Genomic DNA, 26,229 nt, shown 5'->3' with positions numbered 1-26,229 from the left:
AATAATTAAGTGATCATGATAATTCATTATGTGATACTCTGATATGCTTGGCATATGGTATGTTGCATCAAGAACATGCAATCTGGTTAAATTTTGAAATACATAGGAAAAGGAGATTTTCTCAGTTGAAATAAACTGTAGTACAATAGTATCAGTAGTAATATATTGGAAATGTTTATTCTTGGTGTCATGAATTTGTGCTGAAGAGATATACAGTACAACCGTCACAATAAAACCGCTGCTTAAGTTTGGAGATATACAAGACGTACATGTATACGTACTGCTTTAGCGAAAACATAAAACAACAACACCACAGATGATAACTGTGATTGTGAAGCACACATACCTTAGCCTGAGAGCTGCTGACATCCAGGTCCCACATGAGGATATTGTTCTCTGTGAGGGAGATCAGCTTCTTACCATCACCAGCAGGCTCCCACACGGTGCTGGCAATAGAACAAAATAATGGCACATAAGAGAATGAAAATGTTTCTTATGATTATATCAATATGTATCTGCAATTAGAAAGCCAGCTCTTTACTGTAAGTAAGGCCCGTCATGTATCTACATAGCAGGCAGATGATGGCAGCTGGTCATATTCATTGAACGGATGGTCACAGTCACCTAGTCAACATCAAACATTTTTTCAAGTTACCTTATCATTGAAACACAGATGGAACCAGACCATGAAGTGCTTACCTAACCATGTTACTATGGTTACCATCATCAAGGTGACATAGCAGCTCCAGTGCCTGTGCGGAGGCAGACGTGTCATCCTGGGCATCATTGGCTGAAGCGTCAAACTCTGAGGGAATTCTCCATACTGCACCGCACATCTCAGCTTTCTGTTCCGAGGCTGGATGAAAAAACAAGCCAGAAATTCAAGGAACCCATTCCAATAAAAATGGACATCTGATCAGCTGTATGAAGCTTGGTAATCTCTGCAAAAACACAGACAGGACAAAAACAAATCTACTAGTACTAGCCTCTTCCAGTGACCCCATGGCCTGGAAAGTGTATTACATTGTATTTCTAAACTCTGACAAATGACTGGTTCTACTAACTGAACTCTACCTCCTGTCACTCCTACAAGTCTGACCTGTGCAATTTTATCATTTTCTCACTCACTTCCTGCCACTCAAATGTGTTTGGAGAGTCGGACACAAAAACACAAACATGCAGACACATAACACAAAACCTTCATACATTGTCATTGAAGCAGGTTCATGTATACGAACTGACTTTTAAAACAGTTAATAAGTTGCAAAATAAATGGCACAGATAATGCGTGGTTTGCGTGGCGTGGTTGCATGTGGTACTCACTGTTATTGTACACAGTTGTGAGCACTGCCTTGTCTGCTGGGCTGGCGCTGACATGCCAAACTTCCCCTGGCTGGTGCAGGAACACATTCTTGTTCAGGATATTGTTCTCATCGTCAAAGTCTATCTGGTGGATCTGAAAAGAAAGACATTAGAAACATCCAGAAGACCTTGACACATAAACAGATATTATTACACGGCATTACAATAAATGATGACAATAACAGATATGTAAAGTATATAGATTACAGCAGCTAGACATTCTCAATTTGCAAAGATGATCCTACTTTTATAAAACTCAGAAGGAAAACTGTTTCTTGACATAAAACAAATACTTGTGGAAAAATTTAAGGTAAGGTTCAAAATAATTGGGGAAGAAGATCCACACAAATCTTGGACCTAGTATATTGATCTCGCGACATACTGAGCAGACATAAAAATTTGAAGGTAATAAATTATTGTGTTTTACATGTTTTCAAAGAGTCACTGATTTGCAGGATCGTCCTGTCAACAGTAGAAAACTTTGCACTGTTGACAGGATCGTCCTGTCAACAGTAGAAAAATTTGCACTGTTGACAGGACGATCAGCCCTACCTGGTTTTCAAACTTGAGGGACTGAGTGCCAACCAGGAAGCGGATGGCGTCTGTTTCTGCCACCTGAGGTGTAAGGGCACGAGCCTGGAATAAGATAAAAACAATCATGACATCATCATCCATGTATTGTATTTGCATTGCACATAATTCTGTAAGTCTTATTTGCGGATGCATACACATGCCAATGTATCATATAGCCACTTTATTACAGTTCTTGACTATGCTTAAATCAGTACTACATGGTGATCCATTTTTGTCTTGCTTCAGTAGCACAACAATTAAGCGAATATGCCGACTGACTGAAATAAATTTATGTGCAGTGTCGTCTGCTCCAACCGTTCTACTTCTGCTGTTTACCATTCTACTACTGTGACGTTTCTGAGTATCTGGGTATCGAAATGACCGTGTGATGAACTGCTAGCCACTGTATCAGCGCCTAACAACCTGTCTGGTCTGTAAGAGATCTAGATCAAACCTGGAACTCCAGCCCGTAGATCACAGGAGCGTCGTCCTCCATGTTGTCAGATCACACCTGTTTGCGGCACGCCCCTCACTATCGTACATCGTCATTTCGTCGTAAAATCGATAGAGTTGTGTACCGCAAACCTTAAAAACAGTCGTAAATTCATCCAAATTTATCGCAAAACTAAGATTGTTGTCGTAAACGGTTCTATTTTACGACAATACGCAAAAACTGTGACGTTCTTCACAAGGAGGTACTGCGGAAGGTGAGGGTTACATTTTCTTGCAGTGTTTACTGCGGAATAGAAACGTAGAAAGACCACGTTATTTTATACGAAGTTAAAAAAGTGTTACTGAAATGTCGCAAGATTGAAAGACTATTTGTTAAGTTAGTCTGATTGCATGTTTTGAGGTTAAACTGCTAGGCTAGGTTAGGTCAGGTTTATGCCCCCCTCCCACTGCGGCATAGTAAGTATGTTTTGGAATGGAAGTAGTTATTGACAGCATGATCCTGTCAACAGTGCAAATTGACAGGATCGTCCTGTCAATGCCCTCAGGTGTGCAATATTACAGGCTCGTCCTGTTAATAGCAAAATGTTCGCACTATTGTCAGGATCATGAAATATTCCTGCATATTATTTGATTTGAATTGATTTGATTTGCATGATAGGCACTCTATATCTAGGATCAGTTAACTCAATTACAATTTTTTTACTGTTTCTTGTCAATACAAGTATTGGGAGACATTCAGTTCTTATAGACAGGATCATCCTGTCTATAGTGCAAATTTGTCCACTATTTGCAGGATGGTCCTGTCAACAGCACCAGGCATTAGATGTTATATATACTTGTTTCACAGGAAGAACAACTATGGACCAGGACAACAAACCGTCGTCATCACTGGAACTTCCAGCAAGTCTGGACCCTAATGAGTCAATAGACCTGGGGAACGGATCACCTGATGCTGACACACCTGTGCAGGAGGAGACAGGTACGCTCCAGACTCCCTCCTCTGAGTTTGGAACACCTGAACTAGACACGCCCAGCTCAGCAGATGGCATGGGACAAGGTAATACCATACTGTACATCTTGAAATGGTTGCAGTGGTTTGATTTGTTTTGTTTTGTTTTCACAGTAACTTCTAGCCTGAGTATCATCTGTACCTAAACCTCTGGATTCGAATCCGGACCTGTACCTAAACGTGGGTTTAGGTACGCATCCCTAGTTGACAGGATCGTCCTGTCAACAATGCAAAGTTTTCTACTGTTGACAGGTTCGTCCTGTCAACAGTGCAAAGTTTTCTACTGTTGACAGGATCGTCCATCTTCATGGCTACCAACAATGACCTGGAGGTCAAGGGACTAGGTAGGTAGGTAGGTAGGTATTCATCAAATATTTGTGTATCATTTAACAGGTGTCAAGGACAGTCTGGAGCGGAAAAGTGTGACATCAGACACGGATGTTGCCTCCACAGGTCAGATGAGTGACATCCCCGGCAACTTAGAAGAGGTGGCCATTGATTTTGACTCCCCGCCAGACACAGAAGGTGACGGACTCGATGAGCTTCAGCCATCTTCTAGCGTAGACACGTTTCCCTCCCCCACTGATGTGGACAACCAAATGGCCCCCACCCCTGAAGTGGAGGTTGCCTGTGATCTAGAGCTTACCAGTTCCAACCAGCTTGGAGTGGCTGAAAGCAAGTCTGAGCAGTTTGACCCAGTCATGGCCAGTTTTGACCAGAAGAAACTGGATCCACTGGGATTACAGCAACCCCCATTTGAAATGGGTCTGCCAGTCAATCCGTCCGAGCCAGCCCTGTTTAAATCAGTGCAGTCAGGTGTAGACCTGGCCAAGTTTGACATCCAGCAAGCTCTGTCAGAGGATCAGGTTAGAGGTCAAGAGGTCAGGGGTCAGGAGGAGGATAGCACATATGACGGAATAGAAATTCCCAGTAAAAACAGTCATAGTGGCAGTGGGAATGGTGCAACCCCGCCAGCAACTTACGACAACGAAGGCTTCCTTCTCCAAGAGGTTGGAAGCCCCCGGGAGGAGACACAGGTTGTCATCCATGTGTTTAATGAACAGCAGGGTGACCTAAAGAAGGACAGTGCAATGACCCCTTCGGTCAGTTCCTTCTTCCAGGACGCCCCAGTGACTGGCAAGGACACTGAAGGTTCCAGTTTCTTTGATTCCTTGTCTTCACAGCCAGCAGAGAAAAGTGGTCAGGAACAGACTGATGGCAGCTGTGTCTCTGTACAAACCAACAAGGAGGAGCAAGCGTCACAGCAAACATTGCACACGACTCCTCGTCAGCTGTCCCATGATGCACTCCTGCATGAGATTGACCAAGAGCTTCAGAAGGAAGGAAAGGGCGCCCCAAAACCACAGCTGGTTGAAGATGCTGCAGTCACTCAGGTGTCTACAACTGAACTCTCTCAAAATGTGGCTGACTTACAGGGTGTCAAAGAAGAGCTCAAAGATAGTAATTTTCCAGAGAAGGCACGTGCATTCTCAGTCGAGACTGCGCAAGAAGCCTTTGAATCAGAAGGAGTGGCCAATCAGAAAGCTACAGTAGGCACGACTCACGCACTGTTCCAGAGCGCACCCCAAGGTCCTTTCGGTGGTTCAACCGAGGGCACGTTCCCAGGAGAGGAGGATCCATTCACTGCCGTTATCAACATGAGTGAGATGGACCGTCGTCATGACGCCTGGATCCCGTCAGAACGTACCAGGAAGACCTTGGTTGCCATAGCAACCTCTCCGCCCGGAACAGTGATGTTAGAGAAGGACCAGCTGACCATGCCAGGAATCATGGTGGATGAGTCACAGGTTAGAATTTTGGAGGAATAATACAAGACAAAACAGAATTTCTGATACAAACAAAACAAGATATGCATACTATGCATGCTAGCATACTATTGTTAACATCCTATTTCCACTAGATGCTGCGACTGTTCAACAATCACAATTCGTCAGATTGCTCAATAAATTTATGTTGTACATCATCGATTCAATAATATCTTTTGAGTCTTTTCATTCTGCTATTCCTTTCCTTGCAGGGTGACCCAATCCAGGATCTGATGAAGAAAAGCCTTGGTGAACAGGAGGCTTCAAAGAGACAGAGTCTGTCAGTGGACAGTGTGTCACACAATGAACAGGGGCTGAAGCACCTGATTGTATGTACTGGTGTACAAAAATATATTAATAATGATAATGTTGCACTTTTGCCAAGAAGGACATGTTTTTAGATGTATATATGTGTCTGATTTTTTGTGGACAGCCTGTAACTCAAGATCTTTATGATACATGTTGTAATGTTTAACTTGGTAGATTATGACCACTAGTGCCTTTTAAGGTACTATAGTAGGAATTCTTGTTTTAATGTTTCATGTTCTGGACAGGCCATGGTCTAGATTCTTTTTTAATGGTTGCTAGCTCTTAGACATATGAAGAGTTGTGGTGTAGGTTCTTGTCCTCTTGATTGTAGCTTTGTGTTCAGGGCTCGAAATACCTCCTGTGTGGTGCAGGTAATTTTCAATATTACCTGCACCAGTGCAGGTATAGAGAAGAAAGTATTTCGAGCCCTGGTGTTCTAACAGCAGGAAACAATTTTGTTTTAGACTCTGGAGGAGAATGATTTGGGTTGACAGATTGTCATGACTTTTGATTTTTGAATGGTTAAAGTGATAATTGACAGAATTTTCATTTAGCAATCTTGGATGCTAGTGGCTAGTGCCTTAGGTTAAAGCAAGGAGTTTAAAGGCTGACTATCAATATGTGAATATACAGACCTTGTTTGCTTGTGTCATATACATGTTCATTATGCATCAATCGTCTCCCAGGTAACGGGGAACTTGCGTGCTGCAGTAGACATGACAGGTCGACTGCTGGCCCAGTCAGGACAAGGCATGGGGATGGCAGGGCAGCTGTCAAGGCATACTCCACATAGTCTACAGGTAAGGGGCACGGACATATGTCTGACTCACATATACATGTACAGGGCTAGTCTGTGTTTACACAATCTCTCGCTGGCTGGGGTTAAGTAGAGCCGGCCGCTAGGGGCGCGATTTTAGTCAGGCTAGTACAAGGCTATCAACAGTAAAACTGTAGAATTACAATCTGCAAAATTCATGAATTATGTGAACAAACGGAAATGTTTCAAACCTTATAACATTGTGAAAACCTCCTTTCTGCACAATTTCCTATCTAGTAGCAGGATTAAATATAGCAGGATAAGATATAACAGAATTCAATACCATTTCTATATATATGTTTCACAGCTGTGGTTCACCCGTATTGCGTTGCTGGTTCGTCTACGGATGTTTTCCACTGCGGAGGCTGAGCTGGAGGCATTCGGCAGTCTGGACCAACCAGATCTTTACTACGAGTTCTACCCAGACACATACAAAGGGAGAAGAGGTGCGTTTGCAGGGCACAAATGACTTTTGTCTGCCTACCTGCACTGGTGCAGGTAACATTGGAAATTACCTGCACCAGAGAAATTTTACCTGCACCACTCTGAATTTATAGGAAGTATGGATCATACTAAAATTGATAGTAGGAACCATAGCAGCTGTTTTTCTGCTTTATACATGTAGGTGGTCAATGCAGCTAATAACAATCCATATACATGTACATCATATGAAATTTGATATATACATAAAACCCAGTACATGGACCAGAGCAGGTTAGGTGCAGGTAGACACCAGACCAGAAATACCTGCACAGCTCCATTTTTCCATGCACAAACCTGCATATACAGGTGGTATTTTTGGTTTGTATACATGTAGTATCCCTTGTCCTTGCAGTAGTGACCTGTAGATTTTTTGCCTTGGACATGTTGATTCTCACATGATATTGAAAGAAAAGACATTTACATACTCCTATTCCTTGTGCACTTCCCCAGGCACCATGGTCCCATTCCACTTCAGAGTTCTCCATGCTGAGCTGCCGCAGTACCTGGGAAAACCACATGAGGCGCTTGACAGACTCTACCACTTGCTCGGCACATGTAACCAGGTATGAAATGTGACTGCATCAGATAGTCATCGTGAATTTCTTAATCTCATACCTAATGTGCTGTAATATATTTACAACTCAAATATTTTAATATTTTTATATGACAATATCAACTGTATATAATTAAAGTTGATCTATTGACAAATTCACTAATTCTGTTATGCAAGGTGGAAAAAATGTAGTAGTACTGTAAATGCATTTAAGTTTGTGGAGACTTAATTTCGTGGAAGCGAGAAAAAGGCCTTTTTGTGGTGCTTTTAAATTCACGGTAGCACAATGCACTGTAGTCTCTTACTGTCATAGAAAAATTTTCAATTTTAAGTTCGCGGTGAAGCGGCCACAGTGAAACCCGTTAGCATTTAACCACCGCAAAAGTTTCTCCATTTACAGTATTACATTTTGTATCCAATATCTGATTTCTGCTATTACAAGTAGTAATGTAAAAGATGGCAGCCATCGTATACTGTATAAGGTATTAATATGCATAGCATAACTCATCGTATTTGGGAAATTGGGAAACTGAATTAAAAATGATATTCAGCCTATAAGAGAAGAATGCTCAGGAATCAAGATTTATTAATCCTTCAATCATGTAATATATGAAAATATTCCTCAATGCATATAGAAGTTGCACAGTTTGCAGAAGCTTTGTAGAAATAAAGTTGTGTGTCAGGTGGATTTTTTAAAATTAAATATGATTTATGCTATAACATCTGGCTAATAGTGTTGTTGTCTTAAGGTGCCGGGTTTAAATTTGAATCTCTAGCAGGCCCTAGTGTTGTGCCCTAGGGAATGGCACTTAACAGCTATTTCTTCACTTGACCCAGGTGAAAATGAGCATGATAATTATGTAGCTTTAGTTAAACTTAAAGACATTTGTTTGTTTGTTTGTTTATTTTTGTTTTACCAGGGTTACATATCGCCAGTTTAGGCATTTTTCAAAGTTCCCTGGGGGGCAACCCCATACATACATGCAACATGAAAGCAATCAATGAAAGGTAAAGCTGGAAACCTCATAATTTAGAAAAGAAACACCTCAAGCAGAAATACATATAGCAGGGGTCCTTTCTGGTGTAAGCGGATTAATTTGGCCCTTCTCAGCTTGCATTTACTGTACATAACTGGTTTGTTTTGCCTCAAGGCAGTTTGCCCTTTGTGCAAAACAAACAATTACAAGAGTTCAGAGACCTCATACCTGCATGAAATATTCAGTCTGTGTAAATTTATTGTTATATCAGGTCTCATTGATTACGCGAATACAGCTGCAGGCAGGAATCCTGCACTCAGGAATCCTCCAAATCTTCATAAAAATTCAATTCCTGGTGCAGGAATCCTGCATGTTTCATTTTGTACTGATGAAGGCCGTCAAAACATTTACTGATGAATTAGAAGGAAGGTTGTGTAAAAAAGAAGATTTTGTTTAATTGATCCTCCAACCTAAGGAAACTTTTTACGGATGTACATGTCTGATTTTACAGGTTGTTACCAACCTGGAGAAAGGTGTGGCTGAAGATGGAAGCATGCTGGTGTTGTCGCCAGAGAACAGGACAGGTAATTATCATTGATAGTAGCACTGATACCTGCAACATCCTTTGTTTACCTTACAGTGCCCTTTTTTTCATGTGCAAGACTTTTTTCATAAGTTTTATTTGATCTATAATATAATTGTTTTCAAACCTGTTTCCTTTCCCCTAGCATCTTTACAACTGTGGAAGTCTCGGGAAGTTCGGGTGCAGTTTTCCATCACCAACTGTGCTGTGGTCTTGAAGGTAAGGAAACAGAAATAAGAATTGGATTCTGTGATATACTAACCTCCTTTTGAAAGTAAAATGGTGATTGTGTACACTTCTCACCTTACGGGAGAAGGGCTGTATCTAGCGCAGTTCAGCGCATGTTTTCACAGGAAAAGGGCTAGGCACTTAATGAAAATGACATCATCAACAAAAATCCATCTACAATGCATATATCTCTTTGTAAAATTTCTCTTTCATGGATCTATGGGCTATGCATGTTTCTGTTAGATATTGATAATTTACAAACTCATTAATTTTTTGGTTTTCAGGATTTTAATCTAGCCTATGAGACGATGGACACCATACTGTCTCAAGAAATTGGAGATACTCCCCAGATTCTAAGTGCAATGGGTAGGATCAAACTTCAGGTAAGGCCAATGCTTGAAATACTCTTATTTGGTTACAAACAGCACAGTACAAAATTACATGTTTGCAAAAGTTTTGCATGCAATTTGAATAATTTACATGCAGAATAGTACAGTTCATAGTCAGTTGTGAGCACACAGCTCTCAGACAGCAAATCTATAGTCTGAGAGCTGTGCTTGCATGACTTTGTACAACTGACTATGACCTAAATTTGTGTGTGAAGAAATGTCACAAAATGAATAGAAAATATTATCTTCAATTTACGCAGCAAAAACAGCCAAGAAAGGACTTGATTTAACCCCTAGAAATGAAATATTAGCTAAAACACGGTGCTGGAATTATCAAACTGCCACTTCTTAAACGTGCACACAATGTAGGGCATTGTAAGGTTTAGCAGACTACATTTTTTATGAGAACCCAACACTGCAACTGCTTTCTTCTTAGCTGAATGAGCGCTGCTGCTAGGGGGCCCAAACCTTAACAAAACTATGTGTCTGACAGTCAACAAAAAATTGAGACCCGGCATATCCAAGACAAATGTACAAAAAAGGACTGTTTGCTAAGCTACCAGGATGTCCAAATGCAAGGAGGACTGTTAAGTCAAAAACCTAGTACTTGTACATGTGGCAAATGTCATCGTTGGAGAGGCACACCCATGGCCCCTTCATGGATATAAAAAACACCATTTTTCATAGTCTGAGGTAAAAAAACAAAAGTGCAGGAGGAGAGAAACAGCACTAAAAAGGCTTAGCCTATTATCTTTCTCCTTTAAACTTTAAAAAAAGTTAGATCTTTGAAAAAATGTAAAACAGATCAATGGATTTCACGATAAAAAGAATTATCAATAATTGCCAGGAATAATACATAACAAGAAAAACAATTGAAATAACATTACGATAACTACATTGTATTATTAGGTTTCCCATGTACGATGCACAATATGTGTGTGTTATTGTGCATGTTCTAAAACATTTCACTAGAGCGTGTTTGAAACTAGTGTGATTAATCGTTCCATCTTTTAAGCTAATTGCAGCATGGGTGTATCTCTTTTGCTAGTAGCTATATGTATGATGTCCATTCTGATTGGATACTCAATTGTGTCACATCTAATGTAAGATTAACCCCATTGGCTGTTGACACATACAGAAATTGGGTCTGTGGTTTCACTGGTTGCTTGGATTTCTTAAAGTAACAGGATAAGTATAGAAAACAGACTGTCAGCAATAAGCGTAATCATTTTTTATTACCTGATGTACTAGTAGTTGATCAGGTAATAAAGGGAGGAATGGTATTATCTTTACAATGAAAACTCAAGAAATGCTCACATTTTGAATAGTCACTGTTTTTGGTCATTTTCTTCATTATTAGTTATAAGTCTACCTGCACTGCACTGCGATATTCACAACATATGAATGTAACTTGATTGAATCATGAGAATATCTTGAAATCTGGCCACTTCCCACCTAAGCTTGAGTTGACCGATGAATCAAGGAATGCATTTGAACATGTTTGGCAGTTCACTCCACTTGTTACTGAAGTTGTTGACAGTCGGCTTGTGGTGACTTTTCATCCCCCTAAAGCTTTGATGATCTTTTACTGTAATGGTCAATATGGAAATTATATATGTTTTACGTTCTGTGGCTGGCTATGTTAAAACTAGTTACAAATGTCAATCTTAATGGACTCTGATTTTGGTATTCAGAATATTTGCAATGTTGGTGCCAATATTCTACAATTTAAGAATATGTTATCATATAACCAGGCGACATCGACCAGTCAAAAGGCCCCATTTCATGTTGGTTATGATGCCTTATTCCCCGGTCAATAATCAGCCAAATATCCTAGTTATTGACCACTTGACAATGCCATCATGCAGGGGAGTAGAATCTTTTTGCCAACATTTGTAACAGGTTTCTTTGTTGAATAAAAGTACCATCTTGACATAACCTATTGTTACATGTATGTAAGAAATACTTGATTGAATGAATACTGCATTGGTACAAGCACACTTTTAGCAAAGGGACAGAAAAAAGGTCTCATTCTAAGGTTATTATTGCCAACCAGCAGTAAGTAGAGGATCCTTACATTATGCTGGGAATGAGAGCAACAAAATGGCACATGGTTCAAAGATGAACAAAACGTTGTAATCGATCACAAACAGTGACATTACAGCAGGTACAGGTACAAGGAGTGATGGTGAGACATTATCACCCAGCCACACAAGTAAGAATGTTCGGAAGGCAGGGAGAGCAAGAATCTGCCCGACCAGTAATAAAAAAGGACAGGATGAACAAAAACTGGATCTCGTCTATATGCCTTCCGGAGCTGAGTTATGACAATGTGTATATGATAATAACCCGCTTTCCTTCGGTGTATACGGTGCCATTATTCATGGCCGATTCCGATAACCACCTCATAAGTTCATTCTGTGGTTATTTGGAATCGGCCATGAATCACTGTATATACATGTACATGTAGTATGATGTACACCTCAGGGCGGGTCATTAACCCTTAATTCATAACTTGTAGAAGGTATATGGCTGAGTAAAGGGAATACTTTAGATCTTACTTGACTACACCAAATAAATGATATATAGCAACTACTCAAGTATGACTTTTGTTCGTCACAGCATGATGCAAATGAATTCCTCAGAGAGGCAATTATCGTAATGGATTACTTCATGACGTGGACATCCCGAACCATATCTCCATATAGTAACTTGGCCAATGACAAAGTTGTTTCTATAGAAGTGGAGGGAAAGCTACTTTGACAGGGTTACTCTAGTGTAGAAGACCTTAGTGTGAAATTTCAAACATAGAGAGTAAGGTCTCATTGATGAGTTTCTTCTTCTCATAGACTTCTATGTTATAATTCGTGGTTTAAATGGCCGCGTTCATAATGAAGCTACGTGAAATTTCAGCAGATTTTTCATTCTATGTCAAGCACATTTACCCTATATCGTGGAAAAAAATTGCCAACGTAAACTAAGCCTCGGAACTTTTTTTATAGCAATTACAAACTACGATTAGACAATCCCCCAAAAAGGCACTTTTTCGCTGCTAGTGTACAACCGCACCACTCAGAACCCACGACTGTGTACCTCCGACCTAGCGCGCGGCTACAAAACTTTACCTGCTAATTACTTCTGTTACAAACAAGCTTTCACCAATCTAACTTTTGAGATCAGTTCCGCTGGCTGAAAGGGAATTTCTCACCGCTAAAAACATGCGTCCGTGCAGCCGTTTATTTTTTGTCTCGGATCTATTTTAGGGTACCCACTCGGAGTAATACATCAATGAGACCATAAGACAGCTTTTCCACTAGAGGCTACGACCACAGAGCAACCCTTAGTTTTACAGATTTCAGAGATAAAGAATGAATATTCTAGTGTATCATAGTGCACCATATTCCAATACATATAATATAAATTCAAGGGTCACACAAATGCAATTTTGATCATTCAATGATCGATTAGAAAACTACCACTAGTGCAATTTGGTGCATGTTCCTTAAATTTAAAGACACGTGTATGCAACAATACCATACAGACTAATGTTTGCCATTTTTGTTTAGTTGAATGAAATGCACTATTGACTATATCAAGATTTTCCATGACTGCAGCTTGGGGATGTGAGAGGAGCCCAGCAGTGCTTTGAGAAGGCAGAGCCACTTCTGGAAGATGAAGAAGATGGAGAGGCTGTCAAAACTACCAACAAGTGGGTTGAAAATTAAGTTTTATAGCTGAATCAAACCCAGGTTTGTTCATGTAGAACCCAAGCCCCCAACAAGATTGTCAGATGACCAAGGCTAGGCTAGTGAACATGAGGTCTAGAGGTCATTGGTTCTATTCCTGGCTTTCCTGGCTAGACATTGAATCCCTGGGAAAGGCATTTTGCATGACTGTCCTCCCTAAAATGGGTAGTTGACTTTGGTTGGGGAGGTGGAAGTATACGAATGGGCTGTGCTCTCCAATACCATGCCCTAGACACAATGGTTTAACAACTCACTGTCCCTACAGCCTCAAAGGCTACCTTTACCTTTGGCTACATGTACCTCGACACATGTACAAAAATGTGTGAATTTGTTAATGTATTACAGTACTATACCAAGTCCTATACTCTACCTATTTGACCATGTAAGCCACTGTTACTGTGATCATAGTCATAATTGTCTGGTGTTACTCTGGTCAGTTTAGCAAAATAAACATTTTACAGTGACCCATAGTGTTTAAATACTATTCCATTGCTAATGGGAGATTTTTGTATGCAGTACCAGCAACAATGCAATGTTTTAAGAGCGAATGTCTGTAAGGGTCAAACAATGGTGGCACCGGTCAAAAAATAGATTTGGCTCATTTTTTGCACAGTGATAGTACTTGGTACACAACCCCTCAAAATAGCTTTCTTTCTTCTCAGAACCCCTCGTTGCCATGGCAACAGGCCAAAGAAGTTTGGGGGCCATTTTGCCGGATTTGAGCATTTCAAAAACATGAAAATTGGCTAACTTAAGGGCACTATCACTGAACAATGCTTTAACTAAACAACAAAGGCAGAATATGCTGATCAGAGCAATGCCTAAACTTGTATGAAATAGCAGTAAAGTTAATCTCCTGTAAATTCTAAGGCCCTGGGCAGCCTGAATACAATACACTGTTTTCAGGTTGTAAAGAATCTGAAATTTTGCCCAACTTCAAAGCACTGAAAGTCCATAAGTATAAAATATTTTCGCTTGCAATTTACTACAAATAATAACCTACTATAGGGCTATTAGATGAATGCTAGCAAAGTTTGGGTTCTTGTTTTGTTGCTATGCAATCGTCCGTCGAAGTGGGTCAAATTTCATGATTTTGATAATATGTCATTTTATGCTCTCTTTAAACAATCATAAGTCCCATACCAAAGTTGCTCTGCAATTAAAATTCACATGGATTATAAACCAATGCATTGTCTATCAAATGCATGTTTGTAAAGTTCGGGTTCTTGTTTCGTTGCTACGTAATTGTCCTTTAAAGTGGGTCATTTTTTATGATTTTGATAAAATACATTATTTTGCATCATCTTCGAACAATCATAACTCACAAGCCAAAATTGTTCTGTAACTAGAATTTACCTGAAATGTAAACCAAGATATTGTTTCTCAAGGTCATGCTTGTAAAGTTTGGGTTCTTGTTTTGTTGCTAAGCAATTGTCCGTTAAAGTGGGTCAATTTTCATGATTTTGATGATATATCATTTTGTGCTCTCTTTGAACTGTCATAAGTTGCAAAGTAAATTTGTTCTGAAATTGAAATTAACAAGGAATACAAACGAATATATTGTCTATCAAATGCTTGTTTGGACAGTTCGAGTTCGGGTATTCTAACAGTGAATGTACATGTTCCTGAAAGTAGGTCGTATTCCACTGACTTTTCCACAAATCACGTTCTTGACAACAGTGATACACATGTCACAGTCTTTGTTTTTATAGAACCGATGTAGCAATGTGCTATCACCATAACAAAACATTTGTAGGGATTATATTCTACACAATGTCATATTTATGTTTAATGTCAGATTAATCCACTCTGAACTTTCAAACATTCTGCTATTTTATCAAAATCATAAAAAATGACCCACTTTAAAGGACAATTACGTAGCAACGAAACAAGAACCCGAACTTTACAAACATGCATTTGATAGACAATGCATTGGTTTATAATCCATGTGAATTTTAATTGCAGAGCAACTTTGGTATGGGACTTATGATTGTTTAAAGAGAGCACAAAATGACATATTATCAAAATCATGAAATTTGACCCACTTCGACGGACGATTGCATAGCAACAAAACAAGAACCCAAACTTTGCTAGCATTCATCTAATAGCCCTATAGTAGGTTATCATTTGTAGTAAATTGCAAGCGAAAATATTCTATACTTATGGACTTTCAGTGCTTTGAAGTTGGGCAAAATTTCAGATTCTTTACAACCTGAAAACAGTGTATTGTATTCAGGCTGCCCAGGGCCTTAGAATTTACAGGAGATTAACTTTACTGCTATTTCATACAAGTTTAGGCATTGCTCTGATCAGCATATTCTGCCTTTGTTGTTTAGTTAAAGCATTGTTCAGTGATAGTGCCAATTTTCATGTTTTTGACATGCCCAAATCCGGCAAAATGGCCCCCAAACTTCTTTGGCCTGTTGCCATGGCAACGAGGGGTTCTGAGAAGGAAGAAAGCTATTTTGAGGGGTTGTGTACCAAGTACTATCACTTTGCAAAAAATGAGCCAAATCTATTTTTTGACCGGTGCCACCATTGTTTGACCCTTACAGACATTCGCTCTTAATTGTCTTCCCCTTCCAGAGCATTCCTAGCCTTGGGCCAAGGGTCCTTTGCAGAGTCCTGCCAACTGTTTGAACAGGTCTACAAGTTACAGCCAGACAATGGAGTGGTGAGTTGTGAACAACCACATACAGTAACTTTTAAAACTGATAAAATCTGGTCTATGTGGATAGGTGATCACTATAGACAGAATTCTTAACTCTTTTGTCAATGGGTAAATTATCTAAGGGACTGGGTCATATTAGTCAGATGGTCATTTTGTAAAGTGATCTCTTATACAGGTGTGACTGTACATGGCTTCACTAGCAAAGTATAATACATATATCCAATATCACAACATTTGTTGAAAATATCTGTAGTGTGTTTGTTTGTTTGCATTTCATAGTATTTGTAGTTATAACGTAAGAACCTCTGAATGGATTATAAAAATAATTTGTATGTATTGTGTGCAGGTGTTGGACAGACAAAGATTAAAATTAGTTGCCCTTGTGTGTGTAGAACTTTCATTTTTGTATTTATGTTGTCTTTGACATACTCTGGTCTTGATTATTAAGTGGCAGATAGTTTAAATGTAAGGATAAAGTGTTGTATGTTTGGGTCCCCTAGCAGCTTGTTGGGCACTTTTTTGTGGTTTCTGCATCAAAAAATGTTCTTATCTTTTCAGTTTTCTCCTGTGGAAAGTGCAAATCAAAAGCAACTAACACGTGACCTGGCAATTCCAGGAAAAAACCCTGCCACTAACTGGCATATTAGTGCAGCCAAGTGGGAAAATATAATTGCTGCTCCTGCTACCATTCTTCATTACTTATTTCTGATTGGTGCAACTATTAGTATAATTACTGTAAAATATTAATGCAGAAATGTTCGCGGTGGATTAATGTTCGCAGTTTTCGGTGAACACTTCACCGCGAACTTAAAACCACCGCAAACATTTTTCTATTATGGTATTAGACTGCAGTCTATGGTGTTACCGCGAACTTAAAACCACTGCAAAATGTCTTTTTTCCGCTACCGCGAAATTAAATCCCCGCGAACTTAAATGCATTTACAGTACTAGTTAGTACAACACTGTCATGATTGTGAGAATGTTTTCTTACTACAAATGTACCTTGTCACTTTCTTTCCTTCATCTTAGAATTTCATTTAATGGAGGAAAAGATAGCAAAGCTAATAAGAGAGGATCTCTAAGTACCCTTTCAAAGCCCACTGAAACGCAAGGCTGTACATTTGCCTTGATTATTCCTGTCTTTCATCTCATGTCACATCAAACGATTTGAAAAGAGGACACAATAGTGTGAATAACAGAAAATGCCCTCCAGTATTTTTCCTGACTCTTTTTAAAATGACTAAGACCTTATCAAAGTAATGATAGTATGATTGGATCAAACCTTACAGTCTGGTCTAATGTAGAAACTGGTACACCTAAGGGCAATTTCCCGTTTGAGTCTGACTCAGTTTTAGGCAGATTATTTTGAAATAGCAGGTGGTATTTGTACAGTCAAACCTGCATGGCCAGCTAATCACCTAAATCAAAAGCCAGGTTGCACCATCAGCATTTCAGGTTGCTCTACTTCCAAGTTATTACTTTCTTCAGCTACTTAATTATCTTTTCTTCCAGTTACATGAAGACCTGTGTTCCACTGAAAAATTTCAGGTTAAACTCACATTGCACCAAAGCAAAATGTAGCTGCTTTTGCAAGTTTGCAAGTGGGTATTTTGAGCACTCCATACAATACTCAATAATCAAAATTGATTGCCAGCAACACCCAGGTCAGCAGCAGCCATTTCAAATTAGGGATTTCTACAGGTGCTACCAGTGTGGGCCATTGACTATACACTTCATTTAAACACCAGGATCAGTAATATTTACTGAATACAAACTGTAATCTGTATAAACCAGGATACAGCAATACATAATGGTAAAACAACTGTACAACAGTTCAACCAAATTGTGTGCAATGTAAATGTGCCTTATTACTCTGTGATTTTAAGTTAGTATCACATGTTTGCATAAGCCTATTGCCATATTTATTATGTACCAATCATTTGGCTGACAAAGCTGACAAACTTGTCAGGAGCAACCAGCAAACTATCTTCCTCATTCCATGTTTTTGGATATTTCACTATCTAACAACTTTCTTGTATGAGCAAGCATCTTGTAGGACAAAACTTTCCAATATGAAGGCATGTTTATGTCTCCCCCTGTAGGCAATCAACAACACAGCAGTCTGTCAGCTGTACTTGGGGAATCTGAAGGAAGCCTTGAAGATGCTGGAAAATGTCGTGCAGGAAGATCCCAACCGCTTCGTTCAAGAAGGCCTACTCTTCAACCTGTGTACCATGTACGAGCTGGAGTCCTCCCGGGCCCTGGCTAAGAAACACACCATGCTAGATTTGGTGGGAAAGCATAAGGGGGACGGTTTTAATGCACAGAGCCTCAAGATAGCTTAGGTTTCATTAGCCTTAGCGTATTATCAGTCTTAAAATTTTTATGGTTGGTTTATTACTCAATTGACAAATTCAAACCTTGGATGACAAAATAATTCCAACATGGCTAAAATATCACCTTCATATGCGAATTAGTGCATGTAAAATTGGAGTTGTGAAGGTAAATGTAGTTCTGATACATCTATCTTTACCTACTTGTATATCTAACCTACACCAGTCATATGCTGGGTATGTGTTTCTCTAAAGTTTGCCACCACTGGCAAAATGGGTAAATAAAAACTTAACTGTCCTACAGTGAAAGTGTTGCCCAAATAACTCAATATACTGCTGTAGGAAAGTGAACATGGTTGAGAGAGGTACTGTGAATCCTGAAATGTTATCTGTGGTTTCATCTTTGCGGCTTTCACGGCAACCTACGACTTACCTAGTCCCTTGACCTCCTGGTCATTAGGGAGACAAGATAGACATGTATGAAAAGGTAAGTTCAGGACACTGCAAATGTCCATTCTGAATGTATTACCACTGTACTACAGAATTGTTTTGACTGAAAATTTAAGAAAAATATCCTTTTCTGACCTTCCATGAAATAAAACCAACACAAAAGTATAATGCAATACTGTATTTGCTTTTCCTGTCCTGAGGGACATGTGCACTTAATGACGTCAATAACAAGCTCCCATGGTGAAACACAGGAAGAAGATTAAGCTTAGCCAACAGCCCTCTAATGAGGTCCTAATGTTTATTTGATCATTTCTAGCTCAAGCTTCTAAGTCTGTACTTGAAAACATTCCCTCCTCATATGTGTATGCTCAACATTAAAAGTTCAAAACTTAACCTGATCAATAATATCTGCTTTATTTTTCATTTATAGAATTATACATTATTAGAAAGCCTTACAATGATACCATATTTGTCCTGATCCTACAGTCACAGGTCAAACACCTGAGCAGGCTATGTGAATGCATCAGACAATCTCCTGACAACACAGTGACTGATGTTGGCAGGGGAATTTGTGCACTTTATTTTCATGGCCCACTTTTCACTATAAGTGATGGTGCTCAATGCACAAAAGTGTGATCATGGCAAATGAGGTACCATTGTAAAGAAGTCAAGCTTTCTGATAATGTAACACAAACATTTAGTAAAAGACATGACATGTGATAAAGGAAAATTTCTCATTTGAGTAGTTCTTAACTCGTGAAAGTATGTTCAAAGCAAACAGGACATCAATTTGAAGGATGGTAAATATGTTTTTCAATGGTATATAATACAATATGATGCAATTTATGAAATACAGAGATAGGATTGATCAGATTGAAGTTTCTAAACCCTTTTTGTTATGGGTAGTTTACAACAGATGTCCTACTATATGAATATATGAGTATGGCACAATTTAAGGTGTACTTAAGAAAATTTTGGTGAGGAAACATGATTTAATTGTCCCTTGATTTTCCTGAAATTGCATATTGTAAGAAATGGAGGATCAGATGTCAGGATATAAAATCAGATAGGGAGCAAACAGCTGCTTCAGTTGATGACAGTACCTGTATGTATACAGGTATACATTTGCCTGGACTGTTCATGTGATTTCTTTTCTTGCAATACATATGCATAATTTATTGTAAAAGGACCGTTGTAGCTTTCATTTACTGTGTACTACAAAGTTTTTCAACTGATTCTCAACAGTTTGAACACGTTTCACACACAGGCAAACAGACCTGTCCTGCCAGTGAACACAATCCACATGTGGGTAAACAGACTTGTCCTTGGTGCTGAACACCATCAACACACAGGCAAAAAGCCTTGTCCTTGGGACTAAACACAATCCACATTGGGTAAACAAACCTGTCCTTGGTGCTGAACACCATCCACACACACACACACAGGCAAAAAGCCCTGTTCTTGGGACGGAACACCATCCACACACAGGCAACAAGTCATGTCCTTGGTGCTGAAAACCATCAAAATGTGGGTGAACAAACCTGTCCTTGGTGCCAAACACCATCAACACACTGGCAAATAAGGCTGTCCTTGGTACTGAACACCATACGAAAAAAAAATGTTTTTGGTGCTGAACACCAACCACACACAGATACTGTTCGCGTTCGTGTGTCCATGGTGCTGAACACCATCCACACACAGGTAAATATCCCTGTCCCTGGTGCTGAACAGCATCCACACATGGGTAAACACACATTTCCCTGGTGCTGAAAGCCTTCCACGCACAGATAAACACAACTATCCTTGGTGCTGAACACCATCCACACACAGGTATGCCCGTCCCTGGTACTGAACACCATCCACACACAGGCAAACACACATGTCCCTGGTGCTGAACACCATCCACACACACACACATGTCAATATACCTGGCCTTGGTCATGAACACCATCCACGCGGGCAATTATGCCTGTCACTAGTTCTAACGTTACATATAAAGCAAGAGCCATCTACACAGATGAAGTACGGTGTACACCTCAACGCCTGCAAGTATAAGATGTCAGAACTTGTACACCATAGCAGAAAACCTCGTCTTGTATCTGGAGAAGTTAGGCAAAAGTTACACTGCTATTGATGGTCCTCTAGATTAGTAAGTTACAATTCCTGTTGTCTGAGCTCTGAAATCCCATTAATAACTAAAGTGTAGAGATGTTTGTATCACTTTCGATGGTCTTTTAGAGACGATGGGGATCGTAAACGAATAGTTTTTATGTAGGCTTGCCTACTACATTTAAGAATTGGGCGTATCTTCGCTTACCTCTGTGAAAATGATTTCTGTCATATCATAAAAACACAGTTATCGCTACCAACAGGCGGTGGATCTGAGCAGAAAGGTTATCAGGTTATCGCCATTAGTCCAAACTGCGCAGATTGCGATTAGCCTCTGCCAGATGTGCGTCACTGGCGGGCTGCTTTCTTCCAGTTCTAATGACCAGCGATCACAGCTCACCGCAAATCAGTCAGCAGTCGTTATGTGTAGCACCCGCGCTTTTCTCTTTGAAGGAGAATCGTGACTGAAAAATATTCTCTTGCAAGTTTACAGAGGATCTCGCTCTCAGAGCATGTTCAATCGATGAATTAACACGATTCTTAACGAGTTGTAACCTCGCCTGCCTATGTTCTTTCACCTAAGAGAAAGGGCAAAAACTCATGTAAATATTTGGCACGTGCAAATCGCACGTAACACTTTGCTCGTAAAATCTAGCATCACAAGGATACTATGAGAAGGTACTAGTTTTTGTTGAAACCGAAATGTTCTTTGCAGCATCAGAAAATAACGTATGGAATTAAAACGAGTTGTCAACATGTTGCTAGCCTCATTACCTGTTACAAAGTATTATAGACTTGATCTCATGACCCACTGTATTCTGTGATCTGATTACGTGCACGTGTGATTAGCAAGTGTATCAGGATGCTACTTTCGCTGCTCAATAGATAACCTAAAGCTTTGCAGATAATCTGAAGCTTTACTCCTCTCCGCCCAAATTCTGACACCATAAACATGTGTTTCGATGGTACAGTATTGTTCCTACGGAGATTTTAAAACTCTTTTAAACCTCTACTAGCACTCCTACCGTGAAAGTAAACCTCTGCGAGGACAAACAAACTTACAGTCCAACACGCAACACATACAACATAGATGCACAGATATATTTACTGTCGGTTACATATCACTGCGACATAGACGCTGCCAAACAGTATCATTTATAGTATAAGTACTATGCAAAGCGTGGCCGTTACAGTTTTGACGATGTCGTAAGATAAAGTTTCGACCAAAGGGCACAAGTAACCATCGCGCAGTTGTGTTACGTATAGGAGCCGCTATGAAGAGCGTCTCTACGTTGTTCATGCGGTATAGAGGGGGAAGTATCGTACAGCTATTTTACACATGTTCAACTAGCTTAGGATGAAATTATATGTTGTTGATTTCCAATATCCAATACATGTATACAATTGTAGCAGTTACTAGTAGTGATCAAGAAATCAAAATGTCAGTTAAATTGAAGACTTTATGGTAGATTCTTTGTTATGGAAGGTAGAACTTAGTGACCTTTTGCGTCGTCTTTGAGTACTATGATCTTCTGCATGTTTCTGGAACGCCGTCTTTTAGTCTTCATCAATTAATAGACGAAGATGGAAGACTTATGTTGATGGCATTGCTGCCCCTACGGCCGATGAGGCTATGGGACCGGTGAGGTGTGGTGAGGTGAGAATTTATAGACACGTTTGGCACCAGATGCACGTGGGTTGAGCTAATTGCCATGACCACCTGATACCAATGAAAGCATATAGAAGAAAGCACTGTTTGTCAAAGTGTCTTATAAATATTTGAATTCACGTTTCCATGGCGTCGAAAATCAAAGGTAGCGCTTACATCCACCAGAGCACTAGCAACAGTATTAACAATAACATGAAATATGTTGGGCACCATATGCGAGTGAATTAAGCTAATTTCATGACGGCCTGATGCCAATGAAAACTTGGCAAAAAGCACGGTTTGTCAAATCAACCAGTGATCACTTGAGGTGGCAATGTGGCAGTAAGTGACGACAATGGTGTCAACATCAGAGCTTAGTTCTGTTTTGTAAACGCTAGACTTGGTGGTAAACGATAGATTTTAATGATAGCAGAGACCTCTTCCTAAGGGTCACCGAGCCCCGTCCAATTTGTGCTTTTCTATTTTGATCGGGTAGATTTTAAAGCGAAACATACGCTCGGCTCTCTGGCGAGTTCGGCGACATTCTGGCACTCAACAGATTTGACGGAACGTCGTTGACAAGCGTGAAGCTGAACATCCCTATGTCAGCTAAAAATCCGGTCCGGCAGCCTTGGTAGTCGGGATTGTTGGTTTCACCAGGCTCAAGTTTCTTCAATGAAGTAAATAGTGCAAATTATGTAGCTTAATGATAATAATTTCAATTCCCCATCTTCTCATGGCCAATTCTATTCTTCAGATGTAGTTCATCTGCTGGTTCTGATATATTTCATAAACACGATGGGCTGATTTATGTTAAAAATCACTTGATCTTTATAATTCTAACACGTGTATGTTTGTATGCTAAGTTAACATATTGTATATCACACAGTTTATTCTAACTTTTCATTTTCAGAATGAACAGAGCCAGTACACTTCATCCATCAAAATATTCTGTTGTATTTATAACTCTTCATTTCACACACAAGACCAGATCTTCAGTTTGATATCATTTCACTTCCATGATTCTTGACAAAGCCAGCAGTCATCTTTAAGATAGTCTTAATTCAGGTCAAAACCTACCGAATCTACAAAGTTCACTAAGGCAACAAAAAATACTGCCCGTTATAGCAATGACCTGAGGACTAACGTTACAGGTATTGAAATGTTGACCATGGTCTCGCTGTCTGCCCGTACGTGGTTTACTTGCACACTCCAATGAAGGATCTGTCCAGCGGGACGCAAGTCAACCCCCTCCCGCACGGGCAGCTCCCGAAGCCGTGGGGCCTCCAGAAAGGGTACGGCTCGAAGTTGCTCCCGACGTGACACAGGTCCCCCGAACTCCCTGCCGTCTTGCACTGCGGGGCGGCTCTGGACAGAAGCGACGAGAAGACGCAGCAGGCCCCGTACCCGTCCATTTTACGCATGCACTGAAGGTCGTTGCTACAGACTGGGCCCTGAAAAAAGCAGAACACACCGTGTCAATGTTCTACCCGGTCTCTAATGTCACTGACCCAGGGCTATCGACATCTGCAGTTACCTTCCCTCCGACTCATCTACCTCGCAACACCTACCCATGCTAAGTACACATGTTCGCCATCTACGATTATGATGTTTCCATGCAAGATAAAAACAATTATGATGTTGCACGATACTGTACGAAATGCGTATACATATCTCAACCTTAACATGGAACGTCTATACGCCCAATAAATGGTTGACACGACGAAATGATACAGATGGCGATCTGCACTCCTACAATAGAAACCCAGCTAAGGAAATCCAGATTCACCTACAGTAACATTGCCTCGCACCACACATAGATGATATTAATCACCTGTTCTTCATTGCATAGGGAACATTCTCTCTAAGTCTTTATCAGTATGGACCCAGTCTTATAAGTCCCGCAATCGTTGAACGATCGTAAAACTGAGGGCATTCTTGCGACAGTTGTGCACTAGTGTGCCCTACAACAGTCAGCTGTCTTGTTACATGTAAAGGCTGTCTAAGACCCTCGTTAAATGTTACTTCCGTCACAACATACTTGAAAATACTACGACATCAAAACCGTACGACGCCCCACGATGAATGTGACAGCACAGTGAACGAACGAGCAATGAAAATAGACGTACAGAATTGCTAGTGAAGAAATGAAGCTCAAACTTACGGCTTCTGTAGGGATTTGAGAAGACACTTGTGCCCAGCAGATGAGAGCACCAACCAGTGCGAATCGGAAACAGGATGGCACTACCATGTTTAGGTATCCTACTTGGAGACGACTGTCGATTGTCTTCCTATGTTTTCTGACGACGATTGACTCCAGACGTCCAGCACTACCGTTGTGAAGGCTGGGTTCACCGTCTCTACAACTTATACCTCTTTCCAGGAAGTGACGACATAGCCTGAGGTAGCTGTCAGCTACAGGTGGGGGGTTGGCGGAAATCTCCTTAACAAGCAATCCTTACATGTTTTTCATCTGTGTCTTCTAAAGCGGCAGCTTTACATTATAAACTAATTAAGAATTATGCGCAGGAAAAGCAGTCATTGCTCTAGGTATTATCGTAAACAGTTCAATTCCATCTTCCACAGGAAGTTGCAAGTATTCGTTAACCACTTTGCTTCTGGCATTATTCTTGAAAGGGCGCCTCAACCGAAACAGCTTTATGTATATAGTAGGTGCCTTTTTATGTTCGGAGAGCTTTAAAAGCCCTTTTGATTTTTAATGTCACTTAAGAGAGCTTTGGGGAAACTTTTAAAAGAGTTATCCTTTTTTCACTATTACCATCCTTAGTTATTAATGGCCATGACGTAGGTGCTATGACGGGTTCGTACAACTGTACACAGTATATGTGCTGTTTGTCACTGCACTAAATTCAATGGATAACATTCCCGCTTCGAATTGATTTTTTCGAGAAAAAAATCCTTCCACAGTGATGACTATAAAGTACCGACATTGGAACATATGTCGTGAGATAGCCTTGAGTGCACTTGTAGATGTGTACAAGTGTGCTTGCCCGTACGTGTTATACAATCTCCGGCTGTCGGTGACTGGATCAGTGAAAGGATTGCTAGAATATGGCTTTAATAGCACAAACACCCTTGCCACCTGCGTGCTGATGACGTAGATCGTACGCCTACATACTGTATAATGCACATTGTTCGCAGTGGACTTGTATTTTCATGCATGGTAACCACAACGCGAACTTAAACACAGCAAACATTTCCCTTTTGTGATAAATCCTGCTTGGCAAATCGTACAGCTTAAAACCAGTTGAACACTCCACTTCCCCACTTCATCGAAATTAAATCTTGTGAATACTTCCTCTTTTGCAGTAAGTAGTTTCATTTGCCATCCCCGTAAACCCATTTTATTTGACGTCCCATTTCTTCAAAAGCCTCAGATTAAAAAGACATTTAGGGGCATAATGATAAAGATCCTGTCTGATCCCCAAACCCGTTCAAAACAAATCTGAGTGCACAAGAGTGGACTGTGGGGGGCAATATTAGGACTTCTCAGTAGACGCTCAATCCAGGGGGGTTAGATCCGAAAATGCAACATATTTAAGGGAGCAATTAAAAGCTTAAGAGAACTGAAAACATTTATATCATGTTTGGATAGTGATATCGTAGCATGTACATTCAAAGTTTGACTTTTATCTCAATCCGAATCTAAGACATGGATTTACTTTACATTATATGTGTTCAATTTGGTA

The 26,229-nt window shown here is 40.1% G+C and overlaps 3 protein-coding genes across 4 annotated transcripts in view; 1 reads left to right on the top strand and 2 right to left on the bottom strand.

Annotated features, from left to right (window-relative positions):
- LOC118407869 (EARP and GARP complex-interacting protein 1-like) overlaps positions 1 to 2,528 on the bottom strand; it is a 5,013-nt gene extending 2,485 nt beyond the window's left edge. Inside the window, 6 exon segments of the mRNA XM_035808433.1 lie at positions 215 to 327; positions 329 to 446; positions 700 to 856; positions 1,324 to 1,456; positions 1,915 to 1,998; positions 2,390 to 2,528. Of these exon segments, the coding sequence (XP_035664326.1) occupies positions 215 to 327; positions 329 to 446; positions 700 to 856; positions 1,324 to 1,456; positions 1,915 to 1,998; positions 2,390 to 2,431 (647 nt within the window). The 5' untranslated portion in view covers positions 2,432 to 2,528.
- LOC118407851 (trafficking protein particle complex subunit 12-like) lies at positions 2,508 to 19,948 on the top strand. Of its 2 annotated transcripts, none has more exons than XM_035808408.1 (13): positions 2,508 to 2,642; positions 3,236 to 3,445; positions 3,791 to 5,205; positions 5,436 to 5,552; positions 6,219 to 6,332; positions 6,657 to 6,795; positions 7,283 to 7,395; positions 8,874 to 8,946; positions 9,091 to 9,164; positions 9,458 to 9,556; positions 13,177 to 13,271; positions 15,895 to 15,982; positions 18,082 to 19,948. In XM_035808408.1, the coding sequence occupies exons 2-13, from the start codon at positions 3,247 to 3,249 to the stop codon at positions 18,322 to 18,324; spliced, it is 2,769 nt and encodes a 922-aa protein (XP_035664301.1). In that variant the 5' UTR covers positions 2,508 to 2,642; positions 3,236 to 3,246; the 3' UTR covers positions 18,325 to 19,948. The 2 variants fall into 2 exon arrangements, with proteins under 2 accessions (XP_035664301.1, XP_035664290.1); XM_035808397.1 differs by lacking the exon at positions 2,508 to 2,642 and adding an exon at positions 2,869 to 2,933.
- Positions 19,949 to 23,456: 3,508 nt separating this feature from the next.
- Positions 23,457 to 24,893, bottom strand: LOC118409867 (prokineticin Bm8-c-like). Its single transcript, XM_035811236.1, has 2 exons — positions 24,684 to 24,893; positions 23,457 to 23,973 (listed from the first exon to the last, which is right to left on the bottom strand). Exons 1-2 carry the CDS (start codon positions 24,768 to 24,770, stop codon positions 23,719 to 23,721), a joined length of 342 nt encoding a protein of 113 aa, XP_035667129.1. The 5' UTR covers positions 24,771 to 24,893; the 3' UTR covers positions 23,457 to 23,718.
- Between the last annotated feature and the right edge of the window lie 1,336 nt (positions 24,894 to 26,229).

The sequence above is a fragment of the Branchiostoma floridae genome, chromosome 2, assembly GCF_000003815.2.
Source record: "Branchiostoma floridae strain S238N-H82 chromosome 2, Bfl_VNyyK, whole genome shotgun sequence".
NCBI lineage: Eukaryota > Metazoa > Chordata > Leptocardii > Amphioxiformes > Branchiostomatidae > Branchiostoma > Branchiostoma floridae.
This window is presented reverse-complemented; position numbering and strand designations above follow the sequence as displayed.